General features: G+C 44.7%; 1 protein-coding gene across 3 annotated transcripts in view; it reads left to right on the forward strand.

The window, feature by feature from the left end:
• NDUFS6 (NADH:ubiquinone oxidoreductase subunit S6) overlaps positions 1-24,832 on the forward strand; it is a 148,415-nt gene that overhangs the window by 35,610 nt on the left and 87,973 nt on the right. For 2 of the 3 annotated variants that reach the window (XM_033929763.1, XM_033929761.1), the window contains exon 2: positions 16,170-16,223. The exons of the other annotated variant lie outside the window; for it this stretch is intronic. In XM_033929763.1, the coding sequence (XP_033785654.1) occupies positions 16,170-16,223 (54 nt within the window). The remainder of the gene's footprint in view (positions 1-16,169; positions 16,224-24,832) is intronic. 3 annotated transcript variants of the gene reach the window in all.

Raw genomic sequence — 24,832 nt, forward strand, 5'->3', positions numbered from 1 at the left:
TCGATGGCAATCCTGCTGCTGCTGCCGCCTTCTGCTCAACATTAAAAAAAAAAAAAGAAATAAATCCCTTCTCACCGGCTTGGAGATTTACCGAGCTGACTCGGCACAACCTGAATCGCAGGAGCCTGACTTTTTTTTTTTTTTTTTTTTTTTTTTTTTAGTTTTTAACGCCAGCAAGCGACTTGAACCCATGCTCCGGGGCTCTAACATGTGCATGCCGCTTCTCTCCGAAACCGGAAGTCACGTCCTGAGGGAGGAAGAGAAGGGAAGTCGGCATGCACACGCCCCGGAGCATAGGTTCGCTATAGGAGACAGGTCAGCTTACAACTTGCTCTTGCTTGTTTCGGGCTTTCTTCGCTGTCGGATCCTGCCTACTTTCTGTTTCCGAAAGTAGGCAGGACCCGGCAACGAGGAAGGCCCGAAGCAAGCAAGAGCAGTGAGTTGTAAGCTTCTTTCGTTGCTGACTTATGGAAGATAGGTCAGCGATGGAAGGAAGCTTACAACTTGCCTTAGTCCAGCCCTGCACAACATGCGGCCCAAAACGGATCTCACTGCCGATATGGCTCTCACTCCGCTCTCCTTTGAGAGCTCAGGAGGCAAGATTTAGCCCGAGATCAGACGAATATTAAAGGGCATTTGAAGGCATCTGAGCAGATTGAGGAGAACATGTCCTGTTTTTCCATGCCTAAAAATACCACCTTGTCTAATGTAATTTCTGATCAGATCCTTAAGAGTGATGCAACTATGTATGCTGGACAGTCTCCTCCAGTAAACAGAGCTTTAAAGCCTGCAACCATACAGAACCAGATGGTCAAAGGGCTCCGAAGTGTAGTATTGCCAAGGGATCTGTCTCACAAGTTTCTGACGCTGGCAGATGTAAGCACAACACAAGAAATAGAGACTTGTGGCATTCTGTGTAGAAAGCTGATGCATAATGAATTTACTATTACCCATGTAATAGTGCCAAAGCAGTCTGCTGGACCAGACTACAGTACAGTGATATGGAGAATGTGGAAAAATTATTCAGTGTTCAAGATCAACATGATCTCCTCGCAGAAGAAAGACGGAGAGAAAGAGAGAGGCCTAGACCAAAGGGGAAAGACAGGAGGCAGATACTGGAGAGGGGGGGGAGAAGGGAAGGAGATAGAGATGTCAGACCATGGGGTGGAGTGGGAAGGAAGGAAAGGAGAAGAGAGAGATGCCAGAGCATAGGGGTGGAGTGTAGGGATATTTCCGTATTCACACCTGAGGTTAGGCCTCCATGATGTCATCAAGCCTGAACCATTGTTTCAAGAATCTCTCTCTGCAAGCAACTTTCCAGCATGTATTTTGCAAGAAGAAAGAAGTACACTGCTTTACAGTTTCTGCCTGATGCATTATGGGGATGTACCCGAATGTTGCTATTCAAGGACATTCATCTGTGCTTTAATAATGGGACAGTGTGAATCTTGAAGAAATTATTCTGTTCTTATCTGTCTAACGGCCCTGGGTCTTCCAGCATATATGATACTTTATACAGAAAGGCTATTCATCAAGTTCTGTTTCTGGATTGGTCCGAGGAAGTCATCTGATGAGATTCAAGAAAAGAAAGGTGCTAATTAATTAATAATTAGTTAGTCTGTGATAAGGTCCGGGGAAGCTCAGATCTGCTCACAGATGTTCTAATTGTAAACTTTTTCTTTCAATAATTAGACCTGTAAGTTACCTTGTGTGATTCTCTGCCTAAGAGATAGAAATTCGGACATTTAAAAACTGTTCTGAACTTAGCACAGATAAACGGAACTTATTGCTGATGATTTATAGCCTCATCAAGGATTTTCAACACGTGTAACTTTTACAACGGTATTCCTGACGTCTTCCAGCTGACAAGAAAATTTTCTCTTCCACCTAATTGTGCCGGAGAGGCTAATTAAGGGTGAGCATACGGAAATTACTTTTATTAGCTTGGGAATTAGATAGGAATCATTGATAAAGGTAAAGGGTTGAAAAGTTACCTGGGTGATAATATAATCATTTGCTAATCAGGGATTATTATTATAAGGAATAGTGTGTGTTTAACAAGAAGTTTTACTTAATTGTCTAACCATTAGATTGTGATAATCATGTACTGAGTTTCATTTGTGTAATTAGATATTTTGAACAATATTTAGATCTGCAGCTGGCTTGTGAATTATATTTTTCTATTTTCATAATAAAGATATTTCTCATTAGCCTGGGTTTTGTGTCGTATAATTAGACCATGATATTTGAACTTGAATAAGGTTATGGTTTTCTCTAGACCACTTAACAGAAACGTAACGTGTTTATAATACTGCTAAGTGAACCATAAATCCTTCTACAGATTTTGGGGGCTCGTTGGCCGGGATATCTAGGTTTCTAATTTACGACTGTAGCTATGTCTGTGGACACTGAGACTCAGATTTCGTGGCATGCTCTTGAAAAAGATGTTTTTCAGAAATTAGCTGTGCAAGTTTTAAAACAGACAGATTCTGATGTGTATTTTTCTGACCTTGTACGTTTATTACATGCAGATATAGAGGACTCTAATCAGGCGTACTGTTCAGTATTGCAGCGTCTCCTACATGCTCGTACTAAACCTACAGGAGAAAGTTATTCAGAGGTCATCTGTGCATTGTTTGCTTTTAAAACTTCTATCTCTGCTAGTTTATCTCAACAACGTCAGCTTCAGAGTGATTTATATGAGCAATTAGAGGATTGTAAAAATTCTTTGCAGGCAGAACGGACTCGTACTGATTCTCTTGAATTGTTAGTTTCTAATTGTGAAGATCAACATTCCGACTTTGATCAGGTGATGTCTGAGTTACGACATCAATGTTCTGAGTTGAATGCTGAACTTGAAAGTCAGAAAAAAAGTACAGTGGATATTTCTTGTGTTAAGTGTACATCTTTAGTGACGCAACTTAATACTGTCCGGGCTCAGAAGGCAGATTTACAGCTTTCTTTATCTACTTGTCAGAAAAATCATGCTGAGGTTGTTTCCAAATTGCAGAATGAACTTGCAGACGTAACTTCTGCTTATGTTTGTTTGGGTGAAAAGTTAGACGCTACCGAACGTCTGTCTAATGATAAGGCAGCCCGTGCTGACAGGCAATTATGTGCCTTACAAGCGGACTTTGTTGAGTCTCAGAAACGACTTTCCGAAAGCAAGTTACAGGTTATAAAGTTAACTGACTCGTTATGTCAGGCAGATGCCGATAATTTGGCTCTGCGCCAGAATGTTCAAGATATATCTTTTCAAAGAACTACGTTAGCTTCTGATGTGAAAGTTTTACAAGACAAAGTTGCTGCTATTTGTAGTGAGAGGGATATTAAAACTGTCTCTTCCCCTGTGTCACCTCTTCATTCTCCTAAACCGGCTCCTAGAACCGTCTTTCGTTCTTTTCACAGCTCTAGTGGGGAAGGGGGGAACAGGAATGCGCAGGAGTGTTCTGATTCTACTGCAGATGACTTGTTGCCTAGTAACAAACCCTGCCCTGAGAAATTAGTGACACTAGCTGACTGCCCAGTGCAGCAACCACGCCCTGTAAGGTCTATCTCAAATTCCTGTGACGTCACTGAATCTTCTGACTCTAAACCACGCCCGGTAAGGTCAGTTTACAGTGAGCCTAAACAACCACCAGATGGCACCAAAGCACCAGACATTTCACAACATACTCCACAAAGGTCACAGCACAATAATGAAACAGGGAAAGAAACTCAAAAGAAAGGAGGTGGTTATACTACACCACCCTATCACGTACAGATAATGAAGATGTTTAAACAAATGATAGAACCTTTTAGAGAGGGAACTAAGCTAACTATTGAAGCACATTTGGCCTCAATACATGAGTTTTTCGAGACTTATGCAGTGACAGAGGACAGTGATAAGCTTTGTTTACTCCGTTGGTCCTTTGCTTCTGAGTGTTCTGAGACGTTGCGATCCATCATCACTGGTACTTCGGATGTGTTAGAGGTGGAACAACAACTCAAAAGACGTTATGGTACATACGCTGATTCCATTGAATCTCGCAAAGCTGCATTCCATTTGCGTTGTGGACTCCAAGAAAATCCCCGTGAATTTGCTTTCCGTCTGAAACGACATTTCTTTCCAGACAGGACTCCTTCTGAGGACGAACTGGAGTATGGAGAATTCCGATCTCTCTTTGCAAAAGCCTTGCCTGAATATATGAGTGTGGTTGTGGCTGGTATGAAAAAGGCCTCTTACTCATCGATCTTAGCCGTAGCCGAGGATTTCTATGATCATAAAGTCAGGGTTCCTGCAGGCCCATCTGAGAAACCAGTGCCCAAAGCACGATCTAAGGAATCTAAGCTGAGTGTATGCGCAGTTCAGAATTCACTTGCTTTGGAACCTAGTAGCTCTGTAGTTTCCACTCCAGGACCTGTTTCATCTCGTCCAGCAGACCAGACTTCCTCTTCTGATGCACCACCCAATAGGGATGGACCCAAGACACAGAAGAAGAGACGGCCCAATAAGCAACAGAAGCAGAATGACCTCAGTGTGATAATGGAACAATTGGCTCAGGTGGTGGATCGTATTTCTGCCCTGGAATTGACTTCTAAACAATTGGCAGCATCTGTCCCCGCGAGAAAGGAACAGATCTCAAGGAGAAAGGATAACAATATCAGTTACAGGCCTTCCGGAACTCGAGTGGTCAAGTCTGTAGTAACTGATACCCATGCTTCCTCAGTAGACGAACTGGATGACACACCCGAATTGTTAGAGAATGATACCGCATGACTAGTCCGAGAACCAATTTCTCCACCCACTATTGTATCTTCTGTCCAAACAACATCTCCTGATGCTACACAAGACATAGATCTGGTACAATCCAGTGAATTATCTGAGAACACAGAGTGGCTTCCTTTGTGGGATTCCATTAAGTCACACAAGTATTTCTTGGGTAGGCTAACGCCTATGGGTCAACGGTACACTATACCTTTGCTTCTCCAACAGGTTTTGTCTTGTCCCGGTTTACTTGATACGGCTTCAGAAGTGACTTTGATCACTCAGGGACTATTCCAACGTTTGCAGACTACCCTGGGTACCCAGAATCCACTGTCGATTATTCCCAGTGATTTGTCTTTGGTTGCATATGGACATCAGAACATTGAGACAGTTGGTCAAACTTGGCTGACCTTGCAGTTAGGCAAAATGAATGTTAAACACCCAGTGATTATTACCACTAGTCCAGGAGAGGAGTTTTTGATTGGAAACGATCTTTTGAAGAGATTGCGGCCTATTTTGGATTACGTCCAAGAAGTGGTCTGGGCTCAGGTGACTCGTCCCCTTCCTTTTGGAAAGGTATCGACTACACGCCTTCCCCAGGTTACCAGTACTGTGGAACGAAATGATACTTCAATTCGAATAAATTTCCTGCGTTCAGCGGATCCACACATTTTGGAGCTACGGTATGCCAATGTTCCAGAAGGGGGTCCCACAGACCGTGAGATTGTCAGCGTTCCCAAGGAACAAATATCTGACATTGTTCTCCAGGCTGACCATTTGGAGATTGTTCTGAAGTCTACGTTCCCCGTGCCAGATCCACCTCAAGAGACTGTCCAAGACCCGACCTCATCTGTTTCCAGTTCTTTGACCTCTCATCCTCGTCTACTGGCTGTACTTCACCAGGATGATACTGACGTGTTTGTTGATGTTCACCTGCACGGTTCTGTTCCAGTTCAAGCTCAACTGCTACTCCAGAGTGACATCTCCATGATTAGTGAATCTTTTTACTGTCAACTTCAGCGAACCACATCAGTTCCGTTTGTTCGGCGCCACTCTACTCACCTACCTATATCAGGTCAGGGGGTCAAGCCTCTTGTTGGGGTTTGTAGCCTTCCGCTGACCCTGGGTTCTAAGACTTTCACTCATCACTTTTCTGTGGTGAAAGGCCTATACACATCCTTGTGTTTGGGATCCGAATGTCTTGTTCGTCTAGGAGTCTACGTTGATTTGGTGAACGGTGTGCTTTGGAGCAGATTGCAAGGCACCCCGGTAGAAAATGTGGACCTGATGGATGGTCTGAAGGCTGGACAACTTCTTCCTCAAGTTTGTGAAGTGGTTTGTGCTGAAGACGTCAAGATTCCTGGCCTTGTGCATGATTTTGCTCTGCCTCTTCGTTTGGCCCTTGGTCAACGCATGCTCGATGATATTGGCTTTTTCAACCCGAATACCTCTTTTCTCGAGCATGGTCTTTCTCTAGGTGCTTTACCATGTCTTGAAGTACCTACCTCTTCTTTCCATGTATTGATTGTCAATGCTCAACCTACGGAAGTCTTTCTCTCCGCTGGAGAACATTTGGGTTTTCTAGTGGGTGAATCTTTTCCTGATGTTGAGGTAACATTGCCTATCATTGGCAGCTTGTCTTCCATTGTTGATCCCTGCCAAGGGGGGGATATACTGGACCATATTTTTACCTCACCTAAAGGACTCATTTCACTGGACTTCCTTTGGCCATATGATGCATCGACTTCCCATGTAACAGTGGAGAATGATTTTTTTATTTTATCCAGGAAGTTAGCTCTGTCTGACCAATCTAAAGCGGTGAATGCCATTGATTCTTCATTTTTGCTAGAACAGATTGAAGACCAAGTGGAAATCTCTTCCAACCTATCTTTTTCTAAGTTTGATGCTATGGTAAAGGAACAAGTGGACCTAGCTGATGCGTGTTCTTCTGATGAAGAAAAGGCTCAGTTCACACAGTTGTTGTACAAGTATCGAGACCTTTTTGCAGTGGATTCTTATGACACTGGTCTGACCAATCTACATGTGACCAAGATTCCTACGGATCTCCACAGTAAGCCCGTCTTCGTACGTCAGTATAAGATTCCTTTGGCCTCGTATGAGTCCGTGCAAGAGATACTTGATACCCTGGAAACTAGGGGTATCATTAGGCTTTGCAACAGTACATACAACTCACCCTTGTGGCCAATCCTGAAGAAGAATAACAGTTGGAGAATTGCCTTGGACTACCGACAGCTAAACAAGCGGGTACCCTTGTCTAGGTGGCCTATGGCCCATCTTGACCAGAGCTTGACTACCATCAAAGGAGCTAAGTATTTTACCAGTTTGGATTTAGCTTCTGGATTTTGGACAGTTCCTGTACATCCACCGGATCAATACAAACTAGCATTTACCTTTGGGAAGAAACAGTACACATGGAATAGAACACCGTTTGGTTTTCTGAACTCTCCAGCTGAGTTCAACATATTTCTCCATAAAGCCCTTCCAGATGCGGAAGCTCGAGGAACTCTAGTCTATGTGGATGACATCCTGATCAAGAGTCCCACCTTTCAGAAACACCTGGAAGAGGTAGAACATGTGTTCCAACAATTGCAAAATGCAGGAGCTAAATTGACCCTTGCCAAAGGTCAATGGTGCCGAACATCTCTGAATTATTTAGGGTATGACATTTCCTCTGAAGGTCTTCGACCACAGAAGAAAAGGATACAGGCCCTACAACAGTTGAGGAAACCTACCAATTTGACGGAACTTCGTTCATTTTTAGGAATATGCAACTATTCTCGACAGTTCATAGATCAGTATGCAGAGATCTCTAGACCCTTGGTTGCCTTACTAAAGAAGGATGTACCTTGGACGTGGGGTCCTGAACAGGAAGATGCTATGCAAGAGATGAAAGATCAGCTTAGTAGCTTTCCTTGCTTGGCCTACCCCGAGAGTGGTCGTGAATTCTTCATCGACCTAGGATTCTCCAAACACTCTATGAGTGCTGTCCTGTACCAGAAATACGACTCTGACAAGCGTGTGGTGGCCTATGCAAGCAAAGGCTTCACCGATGTAGAGAAGAAGTATTCTGAATGTGAGAAAGCTCTACTGTCAACTGTTTGGGCTCTTCAACATTTTCGGAGTTATATCCAAGGAGAAAAACTCATTGTAGAGACTTGTCATCAACCCATTAGTTTCTTGGGCAGTGACAAGATCAAAACTGGTCGTGTCTCCAATAGCCGAATAGTTTCATGGACTTTGGCTCTCCAAGGATGGCCTTTACAGGTAAAGTATGCACTGAAACATCGAAATACAGTAGCACAAGGGATAGCAGAATTACATGATTGTACAGAACAAGATTCTCTTACAGGTATACCGGAACCTGATGTTCCACCAGAAGAGGAGGAACCCCATCGTCATCATCTTTACGATGAACAGCTATGTGCCAATATACCTCAAATCTACGTAGATGGCTGTGCCTTTCACCATACCTCGACCCATAATTTGGTCGCAGGAGTAGGTGTAGTGTGGAATGCCGACACACCTATGGAAACCTTGAAGTATAGATTGGGTGCTAAAACCAACCAATACGCAGAGATTGTAGCAGCCTTGGTCGCTGTACAGTCTGCGGTACAGAAGGGGATCCCAGAACTGATTATCTGTACAGATTCTGATTATGTGCGTCAAAACTTTGTGTCTCACTTACCCGTGTGGAAAAAGAAGGACATGTTAAATTCCAAAGGAAAGCCTGTCCATCATGGCGACTTGATTCTAGCCTTAGATCAATTGGTACGAGACAATGACATGACCATCTACTGGAAGAAAGTGAAAGGTCATGCTAAGGTTAATAGTTCTGACAAGATCGGAAATGACCTTGCGGATCAACTGGCCAAAGAAGGTGCTTTGTCAGGTGAACTATGGCAATGCCCTGAAGAGTTGTTTTCAATGGTACATGCTATTACTCGACGCCAAGCTAAACAGGTAGCTGAAACACCTGTAGTGCAGTGGGGTAATGATATTCCTTCCTTTGATCTTGTAACCGCTCAGAAGACCGATCTTATCCTGGGAAAGTTCTATAACTTCATACAGAATCCACAGGATCATCCATTGTCTGAAGACGATCAGAAGGATGAAGAACTTAGGATACTCTACACCTCCAGAGAGAAATTTTCAATTCATCAGAACCTGCTCACTCGGACGAGTAAGCATGGTATTGTGCAGTGGGTTGTACCCCGTGCATATCGAGGAATCATGTTGCAACATGCCCATGATGAACCTTGTGCAGGACATAGAGGTGAAGAAGTTACCTATGAGACACTGAAGCAAGTGGCCTACTGGCCTCATATGCGGCAAGATGTACAGTTATATACGAGAGGTTGCTTGACTTGTTGTCAATTTCAACTCTCTACACCACTTCACCGAGCACCCTTGAGAAAGAAGGGTTTGGTCATGCCCTGGTCCGACATCCAGATTGACTGGATTGGCCCAGTGGTCCGTTCCTCCCGAGGTAATAAGTATATGTTGACTGTCACTTGTTTGTTTACAAAGTGGATTGAGTGCTTGCCTGCACCCAATTGTACGGCAGAGACTACCGCTACCTTGTTACTGAATCATGTGTTCAGTAGGTGGGGTTTGCCCATGAGAGTGGACTCAGACCAAGGATCACATTTCACTGCAGAGGTGATGCGACATATGTGGAAGATGCTCGGAGTGAAAAGTAAATTGCACATAGCTTACCACCCTCAATCATCGGGACAAGTGGAAAGAGCGAATCGTACTATCATCACGATCCTAAAGAAGTACGTGTCTACCTCTGGTAAGAATTGGGACATGAAGTTACCTTTGGTACTGATGGCTATTCGTGCCACGCCTCACCGTTCTACGGGGGTGACGCCTTTTGAAATGATGACAGGTAGAGAAATGACATTACCAATTCATTTGTTGTATAGAACTAATGATGTAAATCTTTCTAGTGCTACTACTGCTCATGAATATGTCACCCATTTACGTAAACATTTACAGGGTGCATTTTCTTTTGCCCAGAAAAATCTGGAAATTGCTGCTAAAGGTAGAAAAGCCTATTATGATCATAGGACTACCACAAAGGAATACCAAATTGGCGACAAGGTATTCTATTACAATTTTGGCAAAACCAAGACCAAAGAAAGTAAATTTTTGCCAAGTTGGCATGGTCCATTCCCTATAGTGGAAAAAGCTTCACCTGTGGCCTATCAAATTCGCATCAAATCAAATTCTCCAGGTGCAGATGTCCTTAAATGGGTCCACATTAATCAACTGAGACCATGTCATCCCAGTAAATTTGCCCAGGATGAAACCATTGTTGTGATGAAGACATTAACCTAGCAACAGCCTAGGCTGTTCTCTCTCTTTTCTGTTTTTCAGATGGCGAAACGAGTTCTGCCGATGCTGTTCCTGGTTGTCCTGCTGATTGGCGTTGGTACCAAAGTAATCGATCCTGGTCCGCAGTCCCGTGTTGTCCTTCAAGATTCTCCTGGTTTCTTGTTCTTCCCATTCCAGATCCTGCTCCAGCATATCTTCTTTCGATGTTTCTCTTTTCCATTTGGACTCTACTCCTACTGAAACTGAATTGGAAATCCTGGATGTTTTCCGTAGACATTCCATCAACTTTACCCTTGAAGTGGAACAATATTTGATGACAAAACCTTCCCACACCTTTGAACTGAAAGTTGATAATGATAAGCTTCATATTGAGGACTTTCATATTGGCTCCTCCAATGTACATGAAGTTGTTGATACCCGCAGTATTGATCTTTTTATCACTGTTGTTATTCCAATTTTTGCCATCCTGTGGGTTCTCTTATTTGGGTTCTCTGTTTTTGCAATCTATGAGACCATCCGGATTAGACGTCTTATTCAACAGAAACCATCACATACTGACTTAAGAATGCATGATTTCATTGCGGCTATGAAAGAGTAATTTTGCTAGCCGTATTTTTGATTATGATCTTCCTGTCTTAACTTTTGCTTTGGCATACCTTTTGTGCCTTGCTAAGTAGTTATGATTTTTGATTTTATCATATATTGCCATTATTCAGTGATTTTATTATCATTTATTTGGCTGGGTTCATATATTTTACCCTTGCCTTTATGATTATTATCCATTGATTATTGATATCTTTGATTTATTGCTGATTTATATGGTATTGCTTATGTTTATGCATTTTTATATCACCTTGGGTCTTGTCGATCCTTTCCTACTTAGTTAGGTTGAAGGTGAAATAGACTCCATTGAAGTTATTTCTCCTCCAAAAGGGGGGACTGTAGGGATATTTCCGTATTCACACCTGAGGTTAGGCCTCCATGATGTCATCAAGCCTGAACCATTGTTTCAAGAATCTCTCTCTGCAAGCAACTTTCCAGCATGTATTTTGCAAGAAGAAAGAAGTACACTGCTTTACAGTTTCTGCCTGATGCATTATGGGGATGTACCCGAATGTTGCTATTCAAGGACATTCATCTGTGCTTTAATAATGGGACAGTGTGAATCTTGAAGAAATTATTCTGTTCTTATCTGTCTAACGGCCCTGGGTCTTCCAGCATATATGATACTTTATACAGAAAGGCTATTCATCAAGTTCTGTTTCTGGATTGGTCCGAGGAAGTCATCTGATGAGATTCAAGAAAAGAAAGGTGCTAATTAATTAATAATTAGTTAGTCTGTGATAAGGTCCGGGGAAGCTCAGATCTGCTCACAGATGTTCTAATTGTAAACTTTTTCTTTCAATAATTAGACCTGTAAGTTACCTTGTGTGATTCTCTGCCTAAGAGATAGAAATTCGGACATTTAAAAACTGTTCTGAACTTAGCACAGATAAACGGAACTTATTGCTGATGATTTATAGCCTCATCAAGGATTTTCAACACGTGTAACTTTTACAACGGTATTCCTGACGTCTTCCAGCTGACAAGAAAATTTTCTCTTCCACCTAATTGTGCCGGAGAGGCTAATTAAGGGTGAGCATACGGAAATTACTTTTATTAGCTTGGGAATTAGATAGGAATCATTGATAAAGGTAAAGGGTTGAAAAGTTACCTGGGTGATAATATAATCATTTGCTAATCAGGGATTATTATTATAAGGAATAGTGTGTGTTTAACAAGAAGTTTTACTTAATTGTCTAACCATTAGATTGTGATAATCATGTACTGAGTTTCATTTGTGTAATTAGATATTTTGAACAATATTTAGATCTGCAGCTGGCTTGTGAATTATATTTTTCTATTTTCATAATAAAGATATTTCTCATTAGCCTGGGTTTTGTGTCGTATAATTAGACCATGATATTTGAACTTGAATAAGGTTATGGTTTTCTCTAGACCACTTAACAGAAACGTAACGTGTTTATAATACTGCTAAGTGAACCATAAATCCTTCTACAGGAGACAAAAAATGGAGAGGGGTTGAAGCTGAAATAAATCATGTACAAAGGAGAGAAAGGGCACAGGATATAGAGTTTATTGAAGGGACATAGAAAGAAGGAAGATACCATATGGAACAGAGAGAGGGCAGACACTGGATGGAAAAGGCAGAAAGGGTGGACAGTGGATGCAAGGGGCAGAGATAGGGTGGACAGTAGATGGAAGGGGTAGAGAGAGGGTAGAGGCTGGGTGGAAGGGGCAAAGAGAGAGGACAGATGTTGCATGGAAGGGAGCGAGGACAAATGCTGAATAGAAAGAAGAGAGTGAAGAGAAGATGACTAAAGAAGAAACGACAAAAGGTAGAAAAAAATATTTTTGTTGCTTTACATAGAATCAAGTAGTATTGTAACTGTATTGATTAAAATTTAGCAATAGGAAATGGAAATAAGGCAATTTTGGGAGGGAATAAACCCCTTTCCTCAGGTCAGGACAGGATACCATAACAGCTGTGTACTGTACTGTCTTGAAGAAAGATTTGGCCTCTGAAAGCTAATTGAAAAATGGATTAGTCCAATAAAATTGTATTTTCATATTTCTCATTATTTTATTTCTATTTGTTAATTTATAAAGTGGTGACTTATGTAGAAGTTTTTTTCAAATTTACATCTACTGTCTTTATATTTTGCACAGTATTAGGGGACATGTGTCACTGTTTCTGTGGTGTTGCATTGTATGCAGAGTCTGGTTTCTTGGTTCAGTTTAACTTTTGACTACATATTTCTATTTTTAATTTGTGATTATTTCATATTGGGCGAGGGTGTATCTGTGTTCTGTGTGTATGAAAAGGACATGGCTTTCTGTTAGCATCAGGATCAATTGACTGTGTAGGATCTGGTTTGTTTAGTTTTACAATGCGTGTGTTGGTGTTCTAGTGCTCACTGCAGTGTTTAAGATGCTGCCTTTTCCTAGATGCACCCTTATTGTGTGACTCATGGATTATTACTAAAAATATATTTTTTTATATAGAGGAGGGGGTTGTTAAAAAAAATGATTAGCACTGGCTGTCATATATACTAGGTACACCACTGGATTTAATGACTCTATTCTAACTTTACTGTTGACATAGGTGTTGTCCCCCCCCCCCCAACACACAGATACACATTATAAATAATTAAATTAAAGTTGTATTATCATCAAGTAGCTTTCAAATGACATTATAAGCAAATAAAAATAAAATATTTTTAATACATTGCTAATTATTACCTGCATCTTTACCTATACTGTTTTGCCCTAACTCTTACTTTGCAGTATAGCAAAATAAAAAAGAAGCAGATAAAGATCAATCACACAGGTGCCCTTCAAGGCTCAGTAACACCTCTCCATAAATTATGTGGAAGAGGTCTGGAAGTGGGGATAGCATCTATTTCATATCCTCAGTGAGACCTCAGGAAGGAACCTAGTGATCAAAACATTATTAGAGGTGTTGTACAGCCATTTCTTGTATGACTGGATGAGCTATATTTATCTTTTTTTTTTAGTTGTTTAAATTCATGCAGAAATAAATGGTTAGATTGAACCTAATGACTTCATTAACGCATTTCCCTTTTTTAAACCTCTATACTATTTGAAAGAGGGTGAATATCTAATTATTCACTTCTAGAATTGGATACTTCTTAAATTTAGTAAAAATATTCTGGCACAAGTGTCAAACCTTAAAAAAGGAAGTCATATCGAGCATTGGAAAATAATAATAATTAACTAATAAAAATAGTATACATTTAATTTTCCCCACTACCAAATTTCCCCGCCCCGCCCCACCCCACCCAGCTACTTTTTCATGCCACCCGGCTGGAAAAAATTTCTGGGGAGAACACTGCTCTAGGTCATTCAATTTCTGTTCCATAACCGTGACTCATTGTTGAAGGTTCGGCTGGCCAGATACTGTAGAATCCATAGTGGTTTCCAGACTCTCCTTGCGTGCCAACTGAGTGTCCATTTCCAACCCTATCTAGTCCAAACGCTCATGGGCAGAGTCGATTTTATCCTGCATCTGCTGCAATTTCTTATCTAGGGCATCCTTCACTGCCGCCCAAACTTCCGATACAATTTCTAAAGTCCAAACTGAACTGACTGAGGGGCTGGGTGGCGACACCTGCTCCACCATCTTTGCGTCTCCTCCATATGGCTGCTCTTTCTCTCGCTTTGCTGCCTTAGATGCTAGAGAATGACATGGTGGCTGGTAGCCGTGGGTAAACCGCCGAAATGGGGGAGAGAAAAGAGATGGTTGCCGCGGGTACGGGGAGAAGGCCATTCACCGCCTCGTGGAGCGGTGAATGGCCTTGTTTCCGCAGTGAAGGGAGGGAACGCACACGGTCACCAATCACACTCCCTCCATACTGATAGCTACCGACGCCGCCAGATCGCCAATGCCGCCTAAGCATCTCCCTCCCTCCATATCGCTGCCACATGAGCCCGATTGCCACCGTTGCCGCATGATCTATCTCCCTCCCTGCTCTTTACCTTCACGGCAGGCAATTTCTAAATGTGATTCCTACCAGCAGCTGGAGCGTTGAAGTAGCGTGCGGCTGCCGTAAAGGTCATCTATGACGCAGCCGGAAGTTGCATCAGAGACGACCTTTCCTGCATTCAGACGCGATTTCAACGCTCCGGCTGCTGGTTGGAAACACATTTAGAAATTGCTTGTCGTGAAGATAAGGGGCAGGGAGGGAGAAAGGGAAGAAAGGTGGGGTGGAGAGGAACAGATGTTGAAGGGAACTGGGCTAGAAAGGAACAGACACTTAAGGGAACTGGGAAAAGTGGGCTAGAGAGGAACAGATGCTGAAGGGAACTGTGGAAGTGAGCTAGAGAGGAACAGATGCTGAAGGGAACTGGGGAAGGTGGGGTGGAGAGGAACAGACGCTGAAGGGAACTGGGAAAGGTGGGGTGGAGAGGAACAGACGTTGAAGGGAACTGGGGAAGAGAGAGATTCCAGACTATGGGGGAAGCGGAGGGAAGAAGATGAGTGCCAGGCAATTGGGGTGGAGGGTGAGGACAAAGGGAGAGGCACAGTAACAGAGCAAATGGAAGACGCAGAGAGAAAACAGGAATTGAATGAGAAGATGAAAGCAGAAACCACACAACAAAGAAATAAATAGAAAATTTTTTTTATACATTTCCTTTTTTTTTTTTTTTTGCTTTAGTATAAAGTAGTATATTAGTTGTGTTGATAAAAGTTTATAAACAAAGCCCCGCCAGCTGAACATCTCTTTCTCTAGTTCATCAGCCAGAATTTTGATTTATAAGGAATGAATAAGTTAAATATTGCAGTACTGAGGCTTGTATGGATGCTGCGGGGACGGGGTGGTGATAGGGACATGGTCGCGGGGACGGGGCAGTCACGGGGACAAATTTTTTCCCCGTGTCATTCTCTATTAGATGCTATCGTCAGCTGTTGAAGAACTGAAAATGTCCGCAAACCGGCAAACAGCACGATCGGCAGCCAAGCCGCATGTCGGGAAAACTTGTTCCAGACTGCCTCGAGTTGTGTACGTGTCCGGCGACAGTCAGCACCAAACTTTAAAAACTCCAGTCCCTGTGTCTTCAGGAGCTCTGTTGCCGAACTCAGAAAAATACCGACTACTATAAAACAATAAAATTAAGCCAAATCCCGAATCCAAAACTGCAAAAATCTGGCTCAAACAGAGGAGCTGAGTAGATCAGCCTCCGCTCCTGCTCATAGCAATATGTGACTCTAATTCAAATTCATTTGAATATACCGCATATATTGCCACAGAAAAACTGGAGCCTGAGATGTTATTGCTTGTGTTTCCTGTCCTATAAAGAAATTTGTATTTGTCAGAAAAATATAGTATGCTTTATAGAATCGGTGCTTAACCAGTGTGCCCAATAAAATAATTTTTATAATTTTGTGGAAAAAAGTTTAATTTTTTTTTAATTTGCAGAATACAAGTACACATAAGAGACAGTAAAATATTAATAAATTTTTTTAAATTCTTTTCAGGTTTTTGATAGAAATGACTACAGGAAGGTTAGATTTGTTGCTCGACAGAAAGAGGTAAGATATAGTCTGTCAAATTGATTTCTGAGAGATGAATTGTCTTGAGGTAATACTAAGAACAATTATTTTACAATAGTTCAGTGTTCTCCCCAGCGCTTTTCAGCCGGGCGCTCCGCCCAGCAAATTTACATTACCGCCCGGCTGTCATGTGCCGAATCCTGCCGCCACCACTGCTTAACGCGCAGCCTGAAGAGCCGCCAAAAGACTCCCGCCTGACTTTAAACAAAACAAAACCCAGCAAGCGATTCAAACCCGGCTTCCCTCCGAAACCGGAAGTTACGTCGGGGGGCGGGGGGGGAGTAGGGAAGAGAAGCCGGCACGGACCATTAGAGCCCCAGAGTATGCGGGAGATAGGCCAGCCACGGAGGGAAGCTTACTTGCTCTTGCTTACTTCGGGCCTTTATCGCTGCCGGGTCCTGCCTACTTGGCAGGACCCGGCAACGAGAAAGGCCCAAAGTAAGCAAGAGCAGCAAGTTGTAAGCTTCCCTCTGTTACTGACCTTTAGGAGATAGGTCAGTGACAAAGGGAAACTTGCAACTTGCCTTTGTCTGTAGCGAATCTGCCGGGTGTGTGAGACCGGGGGGGGGGGGTGAATGGGAGGAGAAATGCTGCTGTACCCAATTAGAGGGGACGGGGGAAGAGAAATGCTGGTTCTTCTGCTGTACCCAATTGGGGGGGTTAAGAGAAATGCTGATGCTGCTGCTGCTGTACCCAATAGGGGGAGGGGGAATAGTCATGCTGCTGCACCCAATTAGGGGGAAGGGTGAAGAGAAATGCTGCTTCTGCTGTACCAAATTGGTGGGAAGAAAGCGAAATGCTGATGATACTGCTGTACCCAATGGGGGGAGGGGAAGAGAAATGCTGCTGCACCCAATTGGGGAAAGAGAGGGAAGGAGGAAGAAGGAAGATCAGGAAAAGTAGGAAAGAGATGCAAAGACCATGGGAGGGAGGGAAAGGAGATACCATAACATGGAGTGGAAAGGAGAGATGTCAGGGCATATGGGGGGGGAGCAGGGCCAGATTAAAGGATGGGCACAGGCCTAGGGCCTGAAATGGTCAGGGGGGCCCGTCAGTGCTGTGCTTTGGGGCCTCACCCTTGCTGGATTCACTGGCAGCAGCAGCAGCCTCATCATCATCCCAGGTGCCTCCCCAAACCCAATCCGACCCTCCTATCTCTCCCTCCTTCCCTCATCAGTGACATGCCAGAGGGAATCACGGCAGGAGAAAGCCCTGAAGCAGCCTGCTTAGAGTAGAGCAGTGCTGTTTAAAGTCTCATGATGGGAGGGAGGGAGAGATAGGAGGGTTGTGGGGGGGGGAGAGTAGCAGTGCCCCGGGTGCTCGGCCTGGCGTCATGAACTTCTTCGGCTAGCAACAGAATTTACAATTCATTGCTATTGCCAGCTTCAGGCCTTCCTCTCTGCCGGGTCCTGCCTACTTCTGTTTCTATGAAGGCAGGACCTGACAGAGAAGAAGGCCCGAAGCTGGCAACAGCATCGAATTGTGAATGCTGCTGCCTGAAGAAGTTCATGATGCTAGGCCTTGGGTAACAGAAGGAGCAAAGGGAGCAGAGGGGGAGAGACTTGCTGCACCCAACTGGAGGGAGAAAGAAGATGAGGGAGGGAATGAAACGAGATGCCAGGGAAGGGAGGGAGGAAGAGATGCCAGGGCATGGAGGGAAGGAGGAAAATATGCCAGACCAAGGGAAAAGGAAGGGGGAAAGGAAGGAGAAGATGTCAGAGCATGGAGGGGGAGGGAGAGGGAGAGATGGAAGAAAAGGAAAGAAGTGAGATGCCAGAGAATCAGGGAAGGAAAGATACCAGACTGTGGGGTGTGAAGGAAAGAAAGGAGAAGAGAGAGTTGCCAGAGCATAGGGGACGGGGTGTTGACAGAGAGAGAAAAATGGAGAGGTGGCAGAACTTAAATCAATCATGTACAAAGGAGAAGAGAAGGGGCATAGGATAGACAGTTTATTGAAGGAGCATAAAAAGAGGGAAGATGCCATATGGAACGGGGAGAGAGCGGACAGTGGATGGAAGGGGCTGATGCTGCATGGAAGACAGAGCGGACAGATGCTGCCTAGAAAGAAGAGTGAAGACAAGATGATTAAAGCAGAAACGACAAAAGGTAGAAAAAATTTTTTTTGTTGCTTTACGTAGAATCAAGTAGTATTGTATCTATTGATTAAAGTTTATAAATAGGAAATGGAAATAAGGCAGTTTTTTGGGGACTAAACCCCTTTCCTCAGGTCAGGACAGGATACCATAACAGCAGGGGTGTCCAAATGGTCGAGCGCGATTGACCAGTAGATCGCAAAGGCAATGGGAGTCGATCGCTTTGCCTTGGCAATCTTTTTCTTCCTGCCTCCCTGAGCCAGGCCAGACGCATACAAGCGCCGGACTCACAAGACTTCACCTCCGACGTCAATTCTGACATCAGAGAGGAAGTCCTGGGCCAGCCAATCGCTGCCTGGCTGGCCTGGAACTTCCTCTCCGACGTAAGAATTGACATCAGAGGTGAAGTCTTGCGAGTCCGTAAGAATTGACATCAGAGGTGAAGTCTTGTGAGTCCGGCGCTTTTACATTCCTGGCCTGGCTCGTGGAAGCAGGGAGAAATCAGCATGATGGCTTAGGGGGTAGGGAAAGAATCGGGGAAGTGGAGAAATTGGCGCGATGGCTTGAGGGGGCAGGGGGAGAGAGACAGAAAGAAAAGGGGAGGGGCAGAAAGAAAAAAATATTGGATTTATAGTCAGAAGAAGGAAGTGCAAACAGAGACTCATGAAATCACCAGACAAAAAGGTAGGAAAAATGATTTTATTTTCAGTTTAGTGATCAAAATGTGTCTGTTTTAAGAATTTATATCTGCTGTCTATATTTTGCACTATGGCCCCCTTTTACTTAACCGTAATAGCGGTTTTTAGTGCAGGGAGCCTATGAGCATCGAGAGCAGCGCAGGGCATTCAGTGCATCTCCCTGCTCTAAAAACCAGTATTGCGATTTAGTAAAAAGGGAGGGGGTATACTTGTCTATTTTTGTATAGTTGTTCCTCAGGTGACATTGCATAGAATCATCTGCCTTGACCTCTTTGAAAACCCGCGGAATATAAATGATAATTAACATTTTCTCTGCGTACAGTGTGCTTTGTGTTTTTAAAAAAATTTTATTGTTGGTAGATCATTTTGACTTGGTCATTTTAAAAGTAGCTCGCAAGCCCAAAAAGTGTGGGCACCCCTGCTGTAGAGCCATTTCTTGTATGACTGGATGAGCTATATTTATCTTTTTTTTTTTTTTTAGTTGTTTAAATTCATGCAGAAATAAATGGCTAGATTGAACCTAATGACTTCATTGATGCCTTTCCCTTTTTTAAACCTCTATATCATTTGAAAGAGGGCAAATACTTCTTAAATTTAGTAAAAATATTCTGGCACAAGTGTCAAACCTTAAAAAAGGAAGTCATATTGAGCATTGGAAAATATTAATAATAATTAACTAATAAAAATAGTATACATTTAGGGCTCCTTTTACTAAGTTACGATAGTTGTTTTAGTGTGCGCTTAGCGTGCGGAGGAATTGCCATGAGCGCTAGATGCTAACGCCAGCATTGAGTTGGCGCTAGCTTTCCCACGTAGCGCAGGGGTTTGCGTGCGCTAAAAATGCTAGCGCACCTTAGTAAAAGAGGGGGTTAATTTTCCCCACCACCAAATTTCCCCATCCCGCCCCACCCGGCTACTTTTTCATGCCACCCGGCTGGAAAAAATTTCTGGGGAGAACACTGTAGTTGACAAAACTTCATCTCCTATTTTTATATTTTATTATGTTATTGATTGTGATTAAAGCAGGTCTCAATTCTGTATATTAAATACAAGCAGACTTTTTCTGGTACTGTAAATGGGATAAAGCAGGGTCCAGGTCACTATGAAGAGATCTTATTGCCACTGTGGTTCATTTAACCATAGGAGAAAGAGGTTGCTGTTGAGGCCTGAGCTTTTTCTAGGCTAATCCAGAAACAAATTTATGCTACTGTGCAGGAGAGTGCAAGGTGGAAGGGTGGGGGTGCGAGATAAAAGCTGCTGGCAATGCATGGAAGAAGGCTGTAGAGTAGAGAGCTGCAAGGGAATGGGGACGACAGGAATCCCGCGGGTTCCCTCTTCGGGTCGCTGGGATCCTGTGGGGACATCCCCTAGGGTCGCGGGGTTCCTGCAGGGTTGGATGTACTCGCGAGGCTCATCTTCTCCCTACCTGCCCTGCCGCAGCACACAGCTGATCGGAAGTCTTCCACGATGTCAGCGCTGACGTCGGAGGGAGGTCTTAAGCAAAGCCCTCCCTTCCTCCGACATCAGCGCTGACATCGGGAAGACTTCCGGTCGGCTGTGTGCTGCGGCAGGGCAGGTAGGGAAAGGCAGTGGCGTACCAAGGGGGGGCGGGGAGGAAGGTCCACCCCGGGTGCAGCCTTAGGGGGGTGCACAGACGGCCAGGTCCCCTTACCTTTGTGGTGCTTCCCCCAACTGACCAACAACAGGCCCGGTCCGATAAACCTCCCTGCCCTGTAACCGCGAATCTAAATTACCTTCTTACAGCAGCTTCAATACTCCAGCTTCTGTAAGAAGGTAATTTAGATTATCCCAGGACAAGCAGGCAGCATATTCTTGACTGATGGGGTAACGGCACTGACGGAGCCCCGGTACGGACAATTTTAGAGTGATTGCACTCTAAGAACTTAGAAAGTTCTAGCTAGGCCGCACCGGTGTGCGCGAGTGCCTACCCGCCCGACGAAGGTGCGCGGTCCCCAGTTTCTTAGTTTCCGCGGAGCTAAGAAGACGCGTGTTTTCCAACGGCTGTTGGATAATCCTTTTTCGCCTTCCCGCTCGCGTATTTTTCCTCGTGAAACTCTTCACGTTCCCTTTTTTTATTCTTTTCTTGTTTAAAATTTTTTTTTTAAAAAAAGTCTATTTTTTTTCGACTTTTTTCGGTCGGCCCTGGCGGGGCCTGTGGGCACCATCGAAGCCTCAGGCTTCGATTTTGCTACTGCCGTTTTTCACTTCATGCCCCCTTCACCGGGTTTTAAAAAGTGTCAGCGGTGTGCACGCCCTATTTCTTTATCCGATCCGCACAAGTGGTGCTTTTAGTGCTTGGGTCCGGACCTTGTGCTTGGGCTGCGACGTGCACCCGCTGTGCTTCTCTTCAAAAGAGAACTTTGAAGTATCGACAGATTCAACAGCAACTCCTTTTTGGTGCCGCTATGGAAGTTCCACCAGCATCGACCCCGCCATCGGCAACTTCCTCCAAGTCGGCACCGGTCGTTTCGACACCGCAAGATGTATCTTCGGGTGTCGCACCCCACAGGTAAGCCGGCTAAGAAGCCATCCCCTACAGTTCTCGGCCCGCCAGTCGAACATGCAGTGAGCCAAGTCCTGCAGACTGCGCGCCGGCCCCGTAAACGCTCCACTCCCATAGAAGTGACTGCCTCTTCATCGGCATCGACTTCGCCTGAGCGTCGAGCTGCACCGCAGGTACCGAGCAAGAAAAAAGCGGTACCGGTGCCATCGGGACTGTCTCTGGATGAGCGCATAGCATCCATCCTCCAGGTCCAGCTTAAGGAGCAATTACAACACCTGCTCCCGGTTCTGCTAACTCCGAACCTTCCAGTGTCGGTACCTACTGAGCCTACGGTGATCATCGACCAGCCTATTTTGTCGGCATCGACGTTATCGGCACCGCTTAAATCTGCCTCTTCTATGTCTATGCCTATTTTGTCAGCAGAGCCAAAGTCTCTTCGTCGAGCTATTCACTCTGTTTCTGATCCGGTACCGCTCTCTGACACCCGTACTGCTTTACATTCACCAGATACGGTGTCGATGCGTTCCGGCAAATCGGTACGCAAAACCAGGCATACCGAATCCTCTACTCCTCTATCTCAGGGCCGTCTTCCATCGGTACGTGACCCTGATTAATGGGATGATTCCGAGGATCCCCTCGGTACTGAGGAGGATTTTTCATCGGATGAGGCTGACCCATCAGTGCAGGATCCTGCTAGTAAGCCAGAGCACTCTTCCTTCACTAAATTTCTCAGGGAGATGTCAGACACCCTTTCTCTCCCATTGGAGTCTGATTCTAAAAAGTCCAAGGCATTCCTGGATGCTTTGGACTTTGACCAACCTCCTAAAGAATTTTTGAAATTACCCCTTCACGATATCTTAAGGGAAACCTTTTATAAAAATCTGGAGACTCCTTTCACCATCCCAGGAGCTCCAAGGAAATTGGAATCACTTTATAAAGTTATTCCCATTCCAGGGTTTGACAAACCTCAGCTTCCACACACGAATCTTTGCTGGTGGAGTCAACCCTGAAGAAAGCTGCAGGCTCAAGTGTGTATGCTTCTGTCCCTCCTGGCAGAGAGGGCAAGGCTATGGACAAATTTGGTAAACGACTTTACCAGAATGCTATGTTGGCCAACCGTTCAGGTAACTAAGCATTCCATTTCTCGTTTTACCTGAAACATCTTATACAGCAGATGGCCACTTTTCAGAAATATATTCCAGACCGCAAACTTTCTGCAAAAGAAACCCCCTCCTACTCGTCCTTTTAGGCAGCAGACGTCGTATCAGCGCCGTTTCTCTGCTCGGCCAATTCAGCCTCGGAGACAACGACAGCAACAGCACCAACAGACTCGTCAATAACAGCCGCCTGCAATAAAACCTGTTGCTCAGCCTAAACCAACTCAGCCCTTTTGACTCTCTTCTCCAGGGCGTTGCCAGTCTTCCTCCCTCATGTCCTCTTCCACAACCTATCGGAGGTCGCCTCCAAATTTTTCTGGCTCGATGGGAGGTAATTGCCACCGATCAATGGGTGCTCTCTATCATCGCCCACGGCTACTCCCTCAATTTTCAGACTCCTCCGCCGTTAGGCCTCCCAAAAGAGTCTGCTTCCAACAAGTCTTAATCCCTCCTTCTCTCTCAAGAGGTTCAATCCCTCCTTCTTCTCAAGGCCATCGAAGAAGTTCCTCCGGATCAGCGAGGTCAGGGATTTTATTCCAGGTACTTTCTAGTTCCCAAAAAGACCGGAGACCTCAGACCTATATTAGATCTCAGAGATCTCAACAAATGTTTGGTCAAGGAGAAGTTCAAAATGCTCTCTCTTGCCACCCTCTACCCTCTTCTCACTCAGGGCGACTGGCTATGCTCCCTCGATCTCAAAGAGGCCTACACACATATTCCTATCCATCCGACGTCCAGACAATATCTACGCTTTCTCATCAATCACACTCATTACCAGTACCTACCCTTCGGTCTAGCCTCCTCTCCCAGGGTATTCACCAAGTGTCTGATTGTGATAGCAGCCGCTCTCACAATTTTCAAATCTTCCCTTATCTGGACGACTGGCTGATCAAGGCTCATTCTCCTCAGGCGGTTCTGCTTGCTACCAACCAGACCATTCACTTCCTTCAACTGTTGGGTTTCGAAATCAATCTACCCAAGTCGCACCTCATTCCAACCCAGCGACTTCAATTCATTGGCACCATTCTGGACACTGTTCTCATGAGGGCGTTTCTTCCATCCAACCGCCTTCAGACCATCCTTCATCTCTGTCAGCAGGTGTTTCAACAGATTACCATCTCTGTAAATCACATGATGGTGCTCTTGGGGCACATGGCTTCGACAGTGCATGTCACCCCCTTCGCACGTCTCCACCTGCGCACTCCTCAATGGACCCTAGCAACCCAGTGGTCTCAAGCGACGGATCCTTGCTCACAACACATATCTGTGACATCGTCTCTTCGAAAGTCGCTTCTTTGGTGGTTGACATTAGAGAATGACACGGGGAGCGATCCCCGCAGGGAGCCGCGGCTTGGGTGCAGTTTGGCTGCGGGTTATGGTGTCTCCATAGCCAAATCGCCGCAGACACGGGGACAAAAGTTTTCACCGCCCGCAAAAACGGTGAAAAGATTTGTCCCCGCAGGCAAATGTACCCCCTTCTATGTACCGCTATTTACCTCGTCTTCACCGTGTGTCTTTGGTTCGGGACCGGGTGTCAGATTTTTTCCGGCGGCCATGTTTGTCTCCGCCATGTGGTCTGTCTCCTCCAACTCTCTCTACCCGACTTGCACGTTGCCGCATTGACTCCGCCCCCTAATATACAGGCTCTTCATTGGTCAGTTCTTTTTGCTGGATTGGATTCACTTTTCACTCATTTCACTGGGAGGAGCTGAAAGCCTGAAAACTTCGTCAGGTACAAGTAAGTGTTCTCCCCGGCTGATTTAGATGACCGCCCAGCTAATCCTGCTCCTTCCCGGGCTGACTCGCGCCGAAAATTTTGTTTGACGCCTGCCTATGTTTTTTTTTTTTGCCAGCATGCTTTTACTTGCTTCGGGCCTTCCTCGTTGCCGGGACCTGCCTACTTTCTGTTTCCGCGAAGGCAGGACCTGGCAGCGAGGAAGGCCCGAAGCAAGTAAAAGCAGCAAGTTGTAAGCTTCCCTCCGGGGCTCTATCGTGTGCGTGCCGGCTTCCCTTCTCTTTCCCCCGGGACGCTACTTCTGGTTTCGGAGGGAAGAGAAGGGAAACCAGCACGCACACAATAGAGCCCCGGAGGGAAGCTTACAACTTGCAGCTTTTA

This window comes from Geotrypetes seraphini, chromosome 2 (genome assembly GCF_902459505.1).
Source record: "Geotrypetes seraphini chromosome 2, aGeoSer1.1, whole genome shotgun sequence".
Lineage (NCBI taxonomy): Eukaryota > Metazoa > Chordata > Amphibia > Gymnophiona > Dermophiidae > Geotrypetes > Geotrypetes seraphini.